Source organism: Protopterus annectens, chromosome 9.part0 (assembly GCF_019279795.1).
Source record: "Protopterus annectens isolate FY-2018-M chromosome 9.part0, PAN1.0, whole genome shotgun sequence".
Lineage (NCBI taxonomy): Eukaryota > Metazoa > Chordata > Ceratodontiformes > Protopteridae > Protopterus > Protopterus annectens.
Genome location: NC_056743.1, coordinates 1,097,070,307 through 1,097,088,049, shown reverse-complemented (window position 1 = coordinate 1,097,088,049; position 17,743 = coordinate 1,097,070,307). Strand labels below are relative to the sequence as shown.

General features: G+C 37.0%; 1 protein-coding gene across 5 annotated transcripts in view; it reads right to left on the bottom strand.

Moving 5' to 3' along the window:
- LOC122811830 (homeobox protein Hox-D3-like) overlaps positions 1 to 17,743 on the bottom strand; it is a 1,090,053-nt gene that overhangs the window by 657,293 nt on the left and 415,017 nt on the right. The window contains exons 2-3 of one of the 5 annotated variants that reach the window (XM_044083942.1): positions 4,967 to 5,643; positions 1,765 to 3,129 (exon numbers count right to left, since the gene is read on the bottom strand). The exons of the other annotated variants lie outside the window; for them this stretch is intronic. Of the exons in view, the coding sequence (XP_043939877.1) occupies positions 2,393 to 3,129; positions 4,967 to 5,414 (1,185 nt within the window). The 5' untranslated portion in view covers positions 5,415 to 5,643 and the 3' untranslated portion in view covers positions 1,765 to 2,392. Of the gene's footprint in view, positions 1 to 1,764; positions 3,130 to 4,966; positions 5,644 to 17,743 lie in introns of those variants that run through there. 5 annotated transcript variants of the gene reach the window in all.

Genomic DNA, 17,743 nt, shown 5'->3' with positions numbered 1-17,743 from the left:
ATTCTGCGGTGCAAAATATAATATTTAAAGCGTTATTACAGTAACTGAAGAAGACAAATACGCCAATTTCAAAGAAAAAAAAAATATTTTCATACAAATCTTCCCCGCTTGTCCTGAATATTTACTGTTTGTGTTGTAACTAGTTTCACTTCCAGTAAGATTTATGTGTCGTCAATATATTGAGCAATACTCTAATGTAAAGTCTAAAATAAAGTTGCATTTTTTTGGAAAACGTTATTTTGAACTCACTTGTAAGGAAGGAAAAAATGTAAAACTTGCAACTCGTTGAGTGAAAACACGAGCATAAAATAATTACTAATTAATGCTGACTCTATGAAAATGAATTAAGATACAAGAAGTCCTATGAAGGGAGAGTGTTGTTAAGTAAAAAATGAAAACATCCTATTTGTCCTGTCACATGCGCAGAACATCCCCTTCTTACCAAAGGGAGGTACTGAAGTCTATGGCAGGTTTTGCGTGGGTGACTTTTTGTCTCTTAGAGCGTGGGTTGAAGGCACTGGCTGAAAAACCTTCATTATTACAATTCCCGGAGTCAGCATTAATGCAACATCCCACTGACCTTTCAGCCACACACAGTAAAATTGACTTAGCCTGGAGGTTTGATTTAATACCGGCAATAGAGAGTAATTAATTTTAAACGACTTTTTTATGCAGGACAAATCCATCAGAAAGTAATGCAGCATCAGTAGTAGCTGCACTGCGAGTAACTTATGCATAACTCTGCCTCTTTACCTAGAAACACTTTAACCGAATCCATGATCAGAATAATATGTTGTACTACATAAAAGCGTGACAATTGTGCATGTTTTAGACTAAGCAATAAAAGTTCCTATTATTGTTCTACTGTAATACAATTTACACTTTCCCGCGTGGGAAATGCACTGCGGAGTATAGCTTACTTGCTAAATGATTTATTTACAATTAGCTTAATAATGCCTGGCTTCCACAGTTATACAAACGACTGCTGGTTTAGCATCCGTTACAACAATAGTTAGCCATTGTTTTCAAGATGGCCTCACTTCTGTAATTACAGGCCTAAATGGCATATTACTGTACAACGTGTAGAACAAATATATACACAGAATTAGGACCCTCAACGAGAATTATTTCTTAAACTGGAAGTATCGACTCAAACTTCATTTTAAATACCGAAAGGACGGATAAGGACACAAATACACTGGTAAGTACAGCAACGAGGTACAGGTACACACGGGATGACGCTTTTTTCTTATTGTATCAATCACATGAATTACCGTTGGAACTTTGGAAGACACGTTTATTGAGAAGGGGTGCACATCTGAGTGGTTTTCAATTTCTCAGAGGTTCAGCAATCGTTTGTTAATTAGTTCTCACCGACTCAGGGGGAAAAATGAATATTTTTATTTTATTTTTGTTTTCATCTACCGCGACATTTTCAAAATAACGTAAAAGTGTTTAAAACAGCTATACTTTAGAAGACGCAAGTAATTGACTTCTAACCTGGGCTTCACGAAGTGTGCTGGGCCTTTTGGGAGCAGAAACCATTGTAAATGCCGCAGAAGCAAGAAAGTTGCAGCGCTGCATACTAACTGGAAGTTCAAAGGAGATGGAGGGGCCGTGCGAAGTGCGCCCTGTCCAAATGATTAATGGGGGTGAAAGAGGGGTGAAGCCCAACCCCTAGTAAAACTACAAGCTGGCAAAGTGATCTCAGGAACAACAGAGTACTGTTTTCTCGAATAACCCAACGCACGAAACATAAAAACGCTCAGTTCAAAAGTTTTATTAGAATATCCAATTGTAAATTAAAATATAATTCTAGAAACAATCAGTGGTGAGGTCAGAAGGCCCGATGTATTTTTGCTGATCATTTAGAAGAAAATGTCTCAGTAATGCACATTACTGCGTTTACTCTGTAAACAAAAGGAAAAAAAAAACGAAATAATTCCTCTTTGAAAGTACATGACATACTTTTTACACCGCAGTAATGTGTTTATGTTCGTTAAGTTAGAAAAGGGGAATCAAAACAATTTACATAAATACAATGCAACATTAGAAATGCTTTAGACTGATAAGAAAACATTAATTGCCTTCAAGAAAAAAATGTTCAGTGTAAATGAGTCCACTCGAACCTTTCCGATAAAAAGTGTTTAAATAATTAGAAAAAATACAAACATCTGCAAATTTAAAAATGTTTTTCAAGTTTCACTTTTCAGTAACTAAAATGTTATCTCTGCAGTCCCAGACTCGGGCGAATTTAGCCAGTGCTTATACATGTCACATGCATATCTTTGTAAAGTCCAATAAATAGAGGAAATCGTCAATAAACGTCTTGATAATACTGTTGATGAGCATTGCACAGCAAATATAAAGGCATGTTTTAGCCTGGCATGTCTTACAGATGCGTTAGAGTCGGAGGTTCTTGGCAAAGTCCTTGAGGTGCACTACGGGTATTCAAGTCTGTGTACGAAGATGAATGGGTGTTCTCGCAAGATCCGGGATGATGCTTGGAGGGAATTTGAACTGCACAGCTGTGGTCCACGCTAGCGGAAGAAGGGTGCGGATGGCCGAAGACAGGACCTGTGCTGGGCACACTTTCCAAGTAATTCGCACCAATGTAGGCATGACTGTTTTGAAGGCTTGATGTTCCATAAACATTATCCCCCTGTACAGAGGCGGGGTGATCATAATCCAATGCGACAGATGCTGTGCCGTATCCTTTTTGAGGTGTGGGGCAGTCATAAAGGGGTGCAGAGTAAGCTGTCAGGCCATACATGTTTCCTTGAGATTTACTATAAATGTGGGGGACTGGCGCTTCATACCCATCGTTGACAACTGGCACTTGATTAGAATAGTTTAAAGGAGGACTTCTACTAGGGGATTGTCCATTTGGAGAATTTGCTCCTTTCACCTTGTTGTCCTTTTTGTATTTCATCCTCCTATTTTGGAACCATATCTTGATCTGTCTCTCTGAAAGGTTGAGTATATTGGCCATTTCCACCCTCCTAGGCCTGCACAAGTAGCGATTAAAGTGAAACTCCTTCTCCAGTTCAACCAGTTGTGCATTGGTATAAGCTGTACGAGCCCTTTTAGAAGCTGACCCTGCAGGGCTACTCTCGTCACAGTTTTCACCTAAGAAAGCAATGGCATTAATTAAAACGTTTGGAACTTATATAAAACATTATACTACACATGTAAGTGTCCTACACACAGCAGCACATTAGAATATTCCAATTTTAGTTGGTTTTCACAAGTTACACTGTTAATTTACGTCACCCAGATAAAGGACCTGATTTTTCTTCATGTGCTCCTTGTTGCTTTACAGTTCCAGAGCTGTTCACAGCTATTATATAAAAGTAAAAAAAAGACTCTCCAATGTATCTGTTCCAGCAGAAATATCTAGATTTAAGTAAGTGAGGTCAGTTAGTTGTGTTGCCTGCTTATTTAAAGTTACACTGTACTGCAAAATGGCCATAAACGTATGTTACAGTAACTGCTACAGAGAGAATAACAGAGGCCCAAATTCACCTGCAACTACCTGGCACAGTCTAGCTAGAACTATGTGCAGAATGGCAATATTTTCAAATGTGTATAAGTGCATGAGTGTTCGAGGTACACTCCAATCAGATCTAAAAGCAATATTTGTATGCATTTTAACATATGCTGTTCACAGCGTTGCGGTACTACACGATAAACACACACATACAAACGCATTCTGCTGGCATGCAAAAACTGGAATCTAGATAAAAGGTAAACAAATGGGCTGGTAAAAAGAAGGCGGATACCCACATTCACACCGTGTGTGTGTGTGTGAGAGAGAGAGAGAGAGAGAGAGAGTGTGTGTGTGAGAGAGGGGGGTATCTGCCTGTTTTTATCAGTCCACTACGCACACCATGCACACACAAAAACACGTGATCAGCAGGTTGGTTCAGCGTTAAGACCTCTAACATAACTCAGCTGTAGGAAACAGGGTTCAAATCCAGACTATACTTTGTGGAGTGCGCGTGTTATCCTCCTGCTTGTGTATGTTGTCTGCATGCTTGTGCTCGGTTCCTTCATATACTATGGTTTCTTCACACTATCCAAAAGCACCCACAATCATCCCGAAAGCTAGACAGGTAAACAGTAGATATAGAGATAGACAGACAGGTGCAAACAAACATACACAAGACAAAAAATAGCTAGACATGTAAACAGATAACTAGATATAGGCAGATAAAAATACAAAAAGTCAAAAGGATATAAGATTTAATGTAGCTACAACAACCTCACTATACTCACTGTTACACGCAGATGTGAACTTTAAAGTGTGGCAGTGGCCAACTTGCAAATAAAAATAAAATGAAACTCAGTAAAACAAATAAATAAAATAAATACACACACGTGTATGTGTGACAACTTGCTCATTAACAAATGATGTTTTAACATCTGCTTTTCGACCTTTAACAATTTGTAAGAAAACAGTACTCTAAAATCATGATTACAGTGGGCCCTAGCTGCATGTGCATTTTGCAAAATGCTTTAAAAATTACTATTTTGTGAATGTATGCATTAATTAGAGTTGTTTGTTTCTTCCTATACAAGTAATAATGAAGGCATACAGTGCTAATACACAAAGCTATTATTTGCTTACTGAACTGTATTGTTATACCTAACTAACCTTTGTACATTAATGATTACTCACACTGTAGATGTACAGAAATAATTCTGGCATCCTGTATTTACTTCCATGAATGTTTTACTAACTTTTATGCAAGAGTTACATTAAATAACATTACTTACAAAAATTTAAGAGCATGAATGCCAAATTTACTTTTCAGGTACAAGGAGCCTTTTCAGAACCTGAAAAGTTATTAGTTCTCTTCCCAATACTTAAATGGTATCATTACCGATGTTTGTTAAAAACAATAATACAATGTACATACAATCTGAACGTCTGATGTGTTTTCTTAAGCAGCAAGAAGCATACCTGTAATTAGAAGGTTGCTTTTTTGTTTGGAGTTTTGACGAGTCTCTTTCATCCACGGAAATATTTGTTTTCGTATACTGTTGGTACTTTTAACTGTACCGATGTCGTTAGTGTTAGAAGACTTGGTGACAGGTCCAGGGACTGTATTGCTTGGGCTGATCTGAGACGAGATGCAGCTTGAATTAGGTGATGGTACCACCGAAGGCCGTTGACTTTGTTCCGGCAAGTCAGAGGTTTGACACACGTTTGTCCTTAGGATACCTTTATTTACCTGGTCAGCCTTGAGGCTTGCAGAATTTGTAGCACTTTCTCTCTGTAGGAAGCATGTGGGGATGTACTCATTAGGTGGCTGATAAGACTGCTGACCGAGGTACCCCATGCCATTTGGTTCCTGATAGGGGCACTCTGCAAAAGGCCCTGTATTTTCGTAGTAAAGAGCTTTTTGCATCTCCTATTTCTTTTCACAGGAGAGTTGACACCTTTGCTCAACAATAACCGTGCCCAAGGGATCACGTGGTAGTCGATGCTCCAATGGCCACTCTATCTTCAGGAGGACTTCTGGGTTAGGCGTCCCAAGCACTGATAAAGTAATGGCGAAACATTCTAAGCATCCGCCCACGCCACTTAAAGCACCCCAGCAGACATCCTTGCCAAGGTGTACACAAGGGCTCCACAACCTGCTGACAAAACATTTAAAAACAGATGAATTTGGTTTGGGAAATCTTTAGGAGACACCTTCTGACGCGCCTTGACGTTGTACCTGCAAATGCATTTTTGATAACTTAAAATTCTCGTTGGACTGTAACAGTGGACTACTTGCTGATACAAAACAGTAAAAAGTTCAGGTTAATGTAGGTACGTAATGAGTATTTGCTCTTGAAACATTACACCTCAGCTGTATTATTCTAAGCGTGAAGCACGAGTTAAAACAGAACTATACATATTTAAAACATTGTAAAAATGTCGCTAAAACATTTCGGGCTGTGTTTTTGCATAAATCTAACTTCCTGTAAAAGGTAATGTTTTTCCCCATAAAACAGCATATGTTAATCTATGTCATGAAGTACTAAAACACAATACACTGCTATAAGGCATGTGAGTAGTACTTATAAATCATATTTGGTGCAAGGACACGTATATGCGCATGGCAAATGTGTAAATGATTCACTTAGAACTTTTTAAAAATGTTTAATTTGTTTATTTTGTGTTATTTTATTGATAAAGGTGCACTGTCCATCAGTGCTTTGTACTCGGGCCATCGAGTTTATATTTAAAATTAAACGATTTTCTCAGAAACGTCGGGAAGAGACAAACAAAGACTACAGGAAAATCATTATCATATTCAAACAATGAGAAGCGCACAAAAGAGGCTGGACCAGTCTTAAAATACATATCGAATTTAATAAAAATCACTTGAATTTTACATACTTCATTAAATATGCATTGGGGAAAACCTTAACATTTATATTTAACAATTTAATAGTAAACTTTGGGTTAGTTATATCTTGTGCCCCATTAAAAAGGCAGCCCCATTGTAACACACAGCCGAACAAAGGACTAACTTCTAACTTATTCCATTAGATAAACCTTAAGTTTTGACAGGTATTTGACGTTATTGGAGTTATCTTAACTACATATACCAAACTTAAACAATGTAGAACGACTGAAATAAATAAATAAGGACAATTATGTCACGTTTTCCATGGGGAAGATGTTTCATTATTGAAACAGTAAACAAAGGAAGACGACTTCAATGCAACCATGCAGCTTACTTCCCAACGTGCTACTTGGTATTTAGGGCTGCAAGTGATCTATATGCAGTTTTTCAGAGTTCATATTCTTCTTTTACATTGAGTTTACAAATTAATTATGTACTGTTGGACTTTTTTGGACACAGCCTTAAGTAGTATTAATAAATAAACAAAGATCGTGAAAAAGATGGCCCGCCAAACAAACTATTGGGTTTGACTTAAAAATGCACCCTTTAAAAGCACTTTGAGACAACAAAATGTAACGCTGGTTTAGCTGAAGTACCACTATATGTTTTTTTGTTTATTTTTTTAGCCTTAAGATATTTTCTTTAAGGAAGAACACATCCTGGTTTGTGAAAAGCTGTCCATTTGTTACCTGACTTGATGGATTGCAAAGGAAGAGAATGCAACATCTCGGCAAGTGTTTGTTGAACCCGTAATACTAGGTTAGTATATCTAGCAGCTTATTTCTGTCATGCAATATTCTTCCATGTAAACCCTTCTCCATGTCGTTTATTGAAATGCACCATATTACATTTACATACTCTTAAAACCCTGCCACTGACTGGTTACTAATATGTCTTTGTTCCCTATAATTGCGTTCTTTCTTTTATTAATAAGATCCATTAAACTAAAAAAAAAATCCTAGCCTTTCCTGACACCAAAATGCATATTATTTTCAAAGTACGCATTAATATACAGCACATATATCAAAGTACTCGTTTTTCTAGTTTACTGTAACATACCCTCTTCAGTTTCCATTTCCTTTAGTGTTGGTAATTTTAGTTTGTCATCATTTTGACTTTTAATCACAGTTATACATATATAGTCAAAATTTTCTATGTACTTAAATAAGTATGTGCTATTTCCTGGGCAATTATGATTTAAAGACAAGAAAGAAAAATCTGCAACTGGAAACCAGTGCTTTATTTTGATTAGACATGGGATTACTTTCCGGAAGCCTAGTTTTTGATTGTGCAAGGAGACATTAGCTGAAAATGACACCTTATATCTTAATAGTACATTGAACAACATTTACAGACTCGTGTACATTAAAAATGCAAGGTGGGGTGGGGCAACAATATGAGGTGTGAGTACAAAATGGAAATTTGAAGTTTAACACTACCTTCTTTGTCTGCTTTATTTGCCTGTACACTCACTAACATCTCATACAAAATGCTGAGCTGTTCGGTTTGGCTATACCGCCTTACTAGCAACACTATATAAATGTGCCAGATTTCTTGTACATGCAAAAGTTAAGCATTATGCCAGCAGCTTTTCCACGGCTGCATATATTGCACTTTGTTTCTAATCAGGGATGATTACTCAGAATCTAGAACCTTCGTCTGAAGCCAGCAGGATTTCACTGAAACATAAACTAACTTTCAAAAGTGGTCTGTAATTATAATAATTCGCATAATCATTATTATTAGTATGTGCTGCACAACGATGATGCATAACATGCACGCACAAAGATACAATCACTTTGGCTGTTTAACGTACTCTTTCAGACCGTAAGAAATGGAATAAAGATTGCAAGCTGTAATGAAATAATTACTTTACCTCTTTGATAAAATGTACAAAGACTATAACAATGATTTAGAATGCACATTTGCCCTGAGTCGTTATGAAATCAGTTTAATCATGGCAATAAATTATTAACTTGAGCACATATGTTCTCAAGACACAAACTGAGGCCCTAGGAAAAAAAAAGATAATTGTAAATTGCTACAGCAACCAAATGTCGTAAAAATCAGTAAGGGCGAAATTTAAATACAGTAAAGAAAAAAAAAACGCACATGTAGCTTGAAGAAGCGGTCTGTGTTGGTTCAGTTATAACCAGGTTTTAAGACCTTAGTTGCCAGAACTCCAAGTGTTGTCTGAACTAATTCACAATTCTGACAGTGTCTAAAACCCCTTTAGGATCCATTAAAATAGATGTGTAAATATTACTCATGCCATAAGTAACTTGACAGTAAAAGCACTCCTACAACCTTTTACTTTTCTTAAAATAGTGGCGTAACAGGGGCACTATCATTAGAACACAAGTCACGTCCTAAAAGCCAACACTGAATGCATGTTATTCCACTACAATTTTCTCATTTTTTGGCCCTTATTATTAAAATTTAAGTGCAAAGAAGTTGCTTGGCCGTTGCAAGATATTGTAGTTATCGAACTATCTGTACTCACGAATTCATGCTGCACCCCAAAGGACAAATAAATCAATAATTAGAATAAAAGGAATGCAAAAAGAAATAATAATAAAAATGTTTTGCATCTTTCACCTATGACTGATACAACAGGGATTATTTTCAGAGCACAAACACATGTACAAGCACGATAATTCTAAACAAAGCAATCAGGCTTTTCTTAGATTCAACAGTCCAGAGTACATTTTTTCACACCGAACCCTAGAAAATGTTAATATATATATATATATATATATATATATATATATATATATATATTTATATATATATATATATATATATATATATGTGTGTGTGTGTGTGTGTGTGTGTGTGTGTGTATACATACAGATATAGATATAATTAACGAAAACTAGTTTAATGTGTAAACATGTTGCAGCGGTTTAACTGCACCAGTTAAAAAAGAAGAATTTCCAATAGTCACACTTGTCAAGCAAAACCATCTTTTAGCTCTCAGCAGCAGCAAATCCATGTGAACTCTGTTTGAACCGAGATTGGGGCCATAAATCATTGCTACAAAAGCCTGCTGCTGCCTTGCAATGCCAATCCCTTACCTTTAACGCTTTCACGGATGAAGAAAGAACACTAAACAACAAAAGTTCACATAAGCTGTGTGCAGCACACATAAAAAGGTTCCACAAGGCAAATCTACACGACTTTTTTACAAGGGGGATATTTCCAGTAGAGATTATTATCGTTTAGTGGTCGTTTAGGGGGATGTCAGTGGAGGTTCGCGGACGTAGCGAAGCGTCATGAAGCAAGATGTAATCTGAAGAGTGAAAGAAAATTTGCATTGATTACTGGAAGGAAATCGGATCCATAATGGATTCCAGAAAGGGTCTCCTTTGTGTAATCGATATCACTAATGGTAAAAAGCAAAGCTCCCATTTTCAGAATTACTGGTGCTTTATAGTTCCAAGCAGCAATAACGCAAAGTGTACAGAAATGTGGGTGCTGTGGAGGTGTCTTCCTTGCTTAAGGGATTTAAAACAAGTTACAATTTTTGTCTTTTCTCATGAGTCGGTGTCTAGTCTAGTTTTTTTCGCTCCCTGTCTTGTACAACCTGCGCCCCCCCCTCCCCACAACACGCGCCATCATCAACAACGATGCACGTTTTTACCTGATACCTCCCTGTTTCTTACCATCCTTTTATGACCTAGCTGTTCCTCATTAGACATGATGATGTTTCATAAGCAATTTCACCTCGATGTGATTATACGTGACACCCCCAACAAACACACACACATATAATAAGTGATCAGCACTTTCAGAGAATTAGCAGCAGCAGGCTGTAAAAGTGGTAAACAAGTTCAGTGATAACATTCTCAGATGGTTAATCTGTTATGGCCAAGTAAATGATGGATGCACTTCTATATTATTGCACAGTGCCTCTGTACGCCAGAACTTAACTGTAAGTTAATGTACCCAGGAAACTGGAAGCCTACATGACTTGTTAATGCGTTTAGGTATTAGCTAGTTCTAACGATGCATACAAATGCACTTGTCTCTGTAGGCTGCAGCGAGATTTATGAGTCTTTTGCCTTCTCTTGCTGTAAACAAGGAGAAAGAGAAATCTCAGACTCTGCACGATTTAGAACCCTAGTGAGATTTTTTCCCATTGAAAATCAGTGTAGGAGGAACATTCTACCAGGTTTGCAACTTTTCCTAAATGCATGCTTTGCCCACGTCTTATATGTGCTACAAACAAACCTATAAGAAAAAACGTCTTCAAACAACAATTCAAAACACGTAGAACTGTCCGTTTCAGCGAAAAAAAAACCTGTGCTAATTCACTCCATTGTTGTTTGAAAATCAAAGGATCATTAATTCTAAGTCGTTTTTAAACCTGCAGTCGTTACACTAAAAGTGTCCCTCAAAATGTTTAGATACATCAACAGTACAGATGTATCTGTTAAGAGAATTTATGATTTTTACATGCATTCAACCCTCAAGAAAGTCGACGAACTGGACAAAATGAGTAATGCAGTAAAACTTTATTCTAATTCCTTTTTTTATTTACCAAGTTTTAAGTATGCGTGTCTGTTTAGGTCAACGGAAAACTGCTTTAGCAAACAATTAGCTTAACTATCGTTTTATTTTTGATTTTTACTTTACCCAAGCAATTCATGTATTGATCTGCAAAATGGAGCTGGGTAGGTATACATTATTATTATTACTATTTATGTCATCATCAAATACATTTTTTGTAAGCTCTGCATATCTGCTAACATCAGAGTTTGCTTCACGAGTTCAGCTAGGTATCGGTAATTTTAGCACCTAGAGCAAACAGTTCTATAACCACGGAACAACAGGGTGATGCATCATTCCATTTATGTAATTTTGTGCTGATTTATTTGCTGTACATATAACAACTTACTTGTTGCAAATTCCTATGCACATGCAGGGAGAGGCATATGTATAAAGCTGCTAAGCAAACTTCTATCGTGAGAGCTAGCATGTTTACTGATTTTCTTCTATCAATTTGTCCAGTCGCAGATCTTTATCCAACTGTATTATTAAGCTGTAAGAATTAATGTTATTATATAAACAAATGATATGAAATGTACTATAAAACTAATATCTTTAAAAGTTTGAAAATTTCATCGCCTTATTACTGGTATAAACTTTATTATACAATAAAAAAAACAGTTAGACTTAAGCAAAAATCGAGCGCAGCAAATTTTCGATTCCCGGTAGATTTTTTTTCGGAATGGTTGCAAAAATATACATACTTTAACTAACGATTCTCTGCTTTTTTCCAGTATGGCCACATAAAACAGCATACTTGCATAAGTTTATTGGACTGAGATTTTGGATACCATATTCAGTTTGCAAGGGTGAACTGACAAGTACTGCTGGCATAAAATCTTTATTTTTATTTTCTTTTTAACATTTATACTTTTCAAAAGCCACATTTTAAGTACTTCTGTAGTGACATAAATAATTTTAAAACAATCTTGCATTAAACCAGCAATGATTAGAGCTGTATTAAACGCACGAGAGCTGTATTTTTATGGCAGCCCTTATCGTTTGCTGTTGTGACCTTTGACTTAACAGAGCAATAACTCACTGGAAAACGAGCAATCGTCAGTCTTGAGTGCTTCAAATACCTCACGATCACTTCCTCTCTCGGGCCGCCAGTCCTACACTCATTGTGGCTTCCTAGAGCTTCTGTGGCACTAACACAACTTCAAATTTGAAATAGGCCTTCTGTACAGCTCCCTCAAGGAGGTCGACCACAGTGCAGATTTACAGCTCCATACCTTAACAGGCAGGCTTTGCTAAGTGACTGAGCGGTAGTGGAGGGCACTGGTCTGCTCACGTGATGCACGTCGAGTTCCAGCTTGGATAATTCCTTGTGCTCTACTGTTGACAAATCTGTGAACTGAAGAGTACAATCGCAGTGGAAAAGACACGACGACTTTGTTTTAAGGACTTGTAAACTCACTAGATCCATGTCAGTAGTATCCAGGGCTAACTGTAGTACTGCTACAGACCTATACAGTGGATGGGCGCCTGTTAGGGGTGTAACCAAAGATGTCTGTAATCACATTCTACAACTGCTGCCATAGTTAAAGCAATGTACACAACAACCACATTAACCAATAATACATGCATTTTCAGTTGCCTTCTGAAATTAACAAAAAAAAGTTCTACACTCATCGATCTGGAGTAAAAGAGAGGCCATACAAATATATATATATATATATATATATATATATATATATATATATATATATATATATATATATACACATACATACACACACACACACACACACACACACACACACACACACACATACATACATATATATTCTATGATCTGCACTAACTCAACCCCTACGGTATAACAACCCCAATGGTATAACAATTTAGGACAAGAAATAACAGAAAAAAGTTAAGGATTTCTACTTTTCGGGCACAGACTGAGCAAACTATTCACATTACGTTTCCAGCTCTATTGCAATCACTGCTTTTAGAGCAGAAGTGTGTCTGAAATGGGAGAGTGATTAACTTGTTGCAGTACTACGGGACAGACTAAAAGCACCGCAAAATCTTATTTTTTTATTTTTACTATTTTTTTTTTGCACATTTTAAATTAAAACACTTAACAAAAATTACGAAGTTGGACGTTTGTTTTGAAGACGGTTTACGACAGCCTGTCTTGTCCCACATTTCCAGTCTTTGGATATTGCTACAGTTTTGCTTACCAGATATTTTTTAACAGTTAAATAATTGTTAAAGGGATTACAAACTAACCAGAAGCATCAGCATTCTGAGATTTGCTACTCAGTGTCTTTATTTACAAACACTATGAGTGGATGGTGGATGCCTGCAATACATTCGAACAGCAAACGCCCTGTACTTCTTGCATTACTTTTACATACTTCATGCATTGCTGCTATCTGTATTAACTCAACAGGCGAGTAGAAAGTCACAATATACAGCTTAATGTGTTTTAAATGGGTGTGCTTATATATTGACAATACTGCCCGAAATGCAGACTGAAATTTTTCCTGTCATACTTTTGTTGAGGCCTGCAGTAGAAAAGCAGAAGGAAGGATTTCTATTAAACAGCAGATAATTCTATAGAGACACAATAAACACTGACAAGTGCCCTCGGAAACCGAATGTGATGACAGAATGTGTAGGGATAACTCAGCAAAACGTCTTGATAAAGTCCACTTATCGTTTAAACAGTCCCAGACCAAAGGGCCAAGTTCTGAATCAATCAAGGAACTGACTACATTGCGAAGTGGCAAAAGGTAAATGCCATCAGTGGAAGCAAGCAAGATCATACAGAGCAGCAGAAAACACAAGACAAGCTGTAACAGACTTAACAAAGAGAGGAACACTGAAATGGCAACACTTTCATTCTTTACACCGAGGGGCGGTGGAAATGGCAGCGGTAATGTAATCCGTACGGGTCCACACCCCACTTCTGTACTGCAGAATCTTAGCTGGCCTGGCACCATACCTCTCCCTCTTGGTACAAGAAAACTGGACAAAGCCTAAAATAACGAGGGGACAAAGGCCCAGAATAGTGACAGATTTTAAATATTGTCCATATAAACTCAGAAAGTTGTTAGAATAACAAGTTTCGTGTTAACATGGGTTTTTCTTAAAGATATGGAGTCTGAAATTCAAATATCTGTCATTATTTAGTAGCTTCAATCCTCCGTGATTTGCCAGAAAACCGCACATTTTATGAGGAACCGTACAAACATTTGAGGCAAAAATCTGAACAGTTGAGAGATACGTTAGCTGCCCATTTGGTGTGCCTGACTGTAAGTATTAGCTGCGGATGGAAAACGTTAAAAAGTGTGACATGCCATACTAAACAAAGGACTAATATAAAATATGACATGTAGATCCAAACAGTGTGATCACTTTACTCGTTCTATTTTGCTATTTAGTGCTTAGCCTTATGTCAGAAAAAAATGGACGCTAAGTACATTAATTTTCAGCATTTTGACTTAATATCAACCTCCCTCTTGATCAAAGGAATGTAGATAATTTATCACTTTCCATACATTTTGTAATATATATCGATTAAAATGGTCTTAAATCGTGTTTGTTCTTTTTGTCTTTCTGTCAGAAAAAATAGAGAAAGGAAAGGAATAACGGACTAACTGGAATTTTGTGCTTTCTTCCTGTGCTCAAATCCTGTACGATGAAGAGATAATAGCTGTGCCGTCAAAACTCAAGTAAGAATCTACATCAGCCGAAGTAATTCAAAACTCAGTGAAAGGAAAATGTTATACGACATCAAACCTTTTTTTTTTCAAATGTCAGTAATATTAAAGAAGAAAACACAACGAATATTCACAGAACCAAGACTAATATGTCTCAGTCCAACCAACACAGAGATGAGTCTATTTCTTTGTTGATAAAAAAAAGTACAGAAGTATGGCTGGATGGATTACTTATATACATATTTATCGATTGATTGTCTGTTTCTCTCTTACATTTTAAGGCGAAATATTCTTCTGTTTTAACTGACACCTAGATAGTTCCTCTGGGAGTTATATGATTGGTAAATGAACCCCCGGCCCCACGCACACACACACACACACACACACACACACACACACACACACACACACACACACACACACTTTATTAACATACTTATCTGGAAATTAAAAGGTTCAAACATTTTATCTTTAAAATCTTTTGAGCGCATTTTCTGCCCTCTGTCGTTTGGGTGTCTAATCCACTTTGCAGACAAGCTGCTAACCACCACAGTATGTCATAATTGTGAATACATTTGAATACTGCTGTTCTGAAAGTGTTGTATTTATAGTTAACTCTTTTGAACATCCTTTAACATTTTATTCACCTTTATCCCTCAGAAAAGAAAGACACCAGGGTAAAATACCACATATGATTAATGACAAACGTTTTCTTAAGAGGGCTGTGCACTTTTTGCTGAGTGAGAAAAACAAATGCAGAAATTCAAAAGAAAAAAGTGCCCCATATCATCCATAGCACTGCCTGAGATGGTATCCAAAAAGAAAGTTCATTTTTCTGTCTCAAATTTAGGCAACAGCTTAGTGGCAAAGCTAAAGTAGATATGATATCTTTCCAATTGCAACTCAGTGGTAACTAGGTGTAGACGAGAAAGAATGACATCAGTGTGTTTATGTTTTATTTTTTATCTTCTTCCCAGGTTTTTATTGAAGTCATCTTCTCCAAATAACATTTTGTAGGGTAATGTCTACGATCTTGCATGTAATAGTAACACATTCTGGGTAAGCAACATCAAATTACATCATATGTGAAGGTGTTTATTAATATCGTGGTTTCAGTCCTACAACATGTTATACAGACAATATAAAACCATCAGTTTACTTGCTATATCTAACTTTGCAGGATGCTTGGTCTCTTCTGCCTGGGCTTAGAGTGGCAGTATAGCAACATATGTACTACCGATGTTGAGGTTTCTGGGTGCTGCAGAGATATGCTCTTTCTATTTCCTTATTTCATCCTATGCTACTCTGCTTGCCAGCCACTACAATATTTTCAGCGTTGCGCAGTGATACATGCCAGAGGGCACATCAGCATCAACAAAGAATATTCTTGTTTCGTGTGACCATATTCAGTTCTCCAGCTACTGTAGAACTATACAGGAGATATGGCACATACAGTATACAGCAGATGTGAGTTGCCTGTTAATTCTTCTTTGCCTCTTGATTCTACTGAATACTCCAGTTTCTTACTGATGGCCAAGGCTGTTACAGCAACATGTTCAGCAAAAGTAAGGTTATAGTTTAATACCACTACCATATCTAAGTATTTCCATCTGAAATCCACCTCAGTATGTCTAGAAGATATCTGCAACTCCATGGGAGGTAGGTTGCTGTCAGTATTTTTTTTTATTATTGACGATCATTGTTTTGGTTTTCCTTTTATTTACTATTCACTTACTGTCTGCAAGCTATGTGAAGATGTTGTCAAAGGCAATCTTCAGTGCCCAGGTCAGGGACTGGCAATCATATGATGTTTAAAGTAGTGTGGAATCAGTAATGTACTGCACCAAAGTACATTCCTAACCTTTATCTTATCTAAAATTAAAGGGGAAGAACAAGTTAGTGTGAATGATTCACTACAGCACACTGTACTTCACCAGTTATGGTGGTGAGACAGGGTTTAGCCAGGCTAAATACATTATGTATACTACTACATTATGTATTAGTGTAATTTGGTAAGTAACTCTCAAACCATTCTGAGGCCTTTTTACCAAAGTCTGTTGATCTAAGTCTATTCTTTAACATACAGCTATTTCCATTATCAAAGGCCTATGAGAAGTCCAGAAGGATTGTCATAACAAATTGTCCTATAATCCTACACCCCGCTTTGTAGTCAACAAGTCAGTCAATAGCTGTTGTCATACTGTGATCTGCTCTGAGTCCTTGTTGTGTTTATGACAGGACAGTGTGCTCCTCAAAGTATGATCTGATTTGAACATAGAATTACTTATTTTGCAAAGGCACTCAATGCACTTATTAGTTTGTAAGTGACTGCCTTATGGGCCTCATGTTCCTTAGATACAGGAACTATTTCATTCTTCTTCTAGATTTCTGGCATGGCTGGCATTCTAGATCCCCCTCATTCATATCCTATGGAAGCTGAACTGTGATTTTTGTTTCTGGACAGCATTCTTACAGTTTGTCTGTGCAAATGTATAATCACCACTTCCAGACATTATTGTCTTTCACTATGTAACTAAGTGCAGGGATTTAAGCAGTTAGTTTATCACTTACTGCAGTAAAGCTATTCCTAAAACATTGCCCGTGCTTTGGTATGTGCTCAGAAAAAAGCAATTTGCATTAACATAAGTACCCTTGCTTAACATTTCATGTGATGTTTAACAAAAACTGTCTGACTGGTTGTCTTTTGTAGCCTGGAATGGTATTTTTGCTTTGCCAGCCTTAAAAGTAACTAGCATCTGTTTCATATGGAATGACAGATTGTTATGAAACTTTTCCCCACAGACTTGTAGGTGTTTTCCATGCTCTGAATCACATTTAGTCATTATTAATCTTCTAGCCTTATTGGCTTACTGGAGCCATCCCATTCTGCATTTGAACAGCCAAGCAAGTACATACCTGGAGGCTCAGTATAATGTTGAATAATCTACACATTCATTACACCATGGGGATGGTCAAAAAGATACTGCAAGTTTTTCAACATGCACTAATTTTAACTTTTACTTTAAGACAAATGCCGCGGTGGTACAGCGGTAGCGTTGTTACCTCACAGCAAGAGGTTCTCCCGTTCGATTCTCGGCTGGGCTTGGGAGTGCCTTC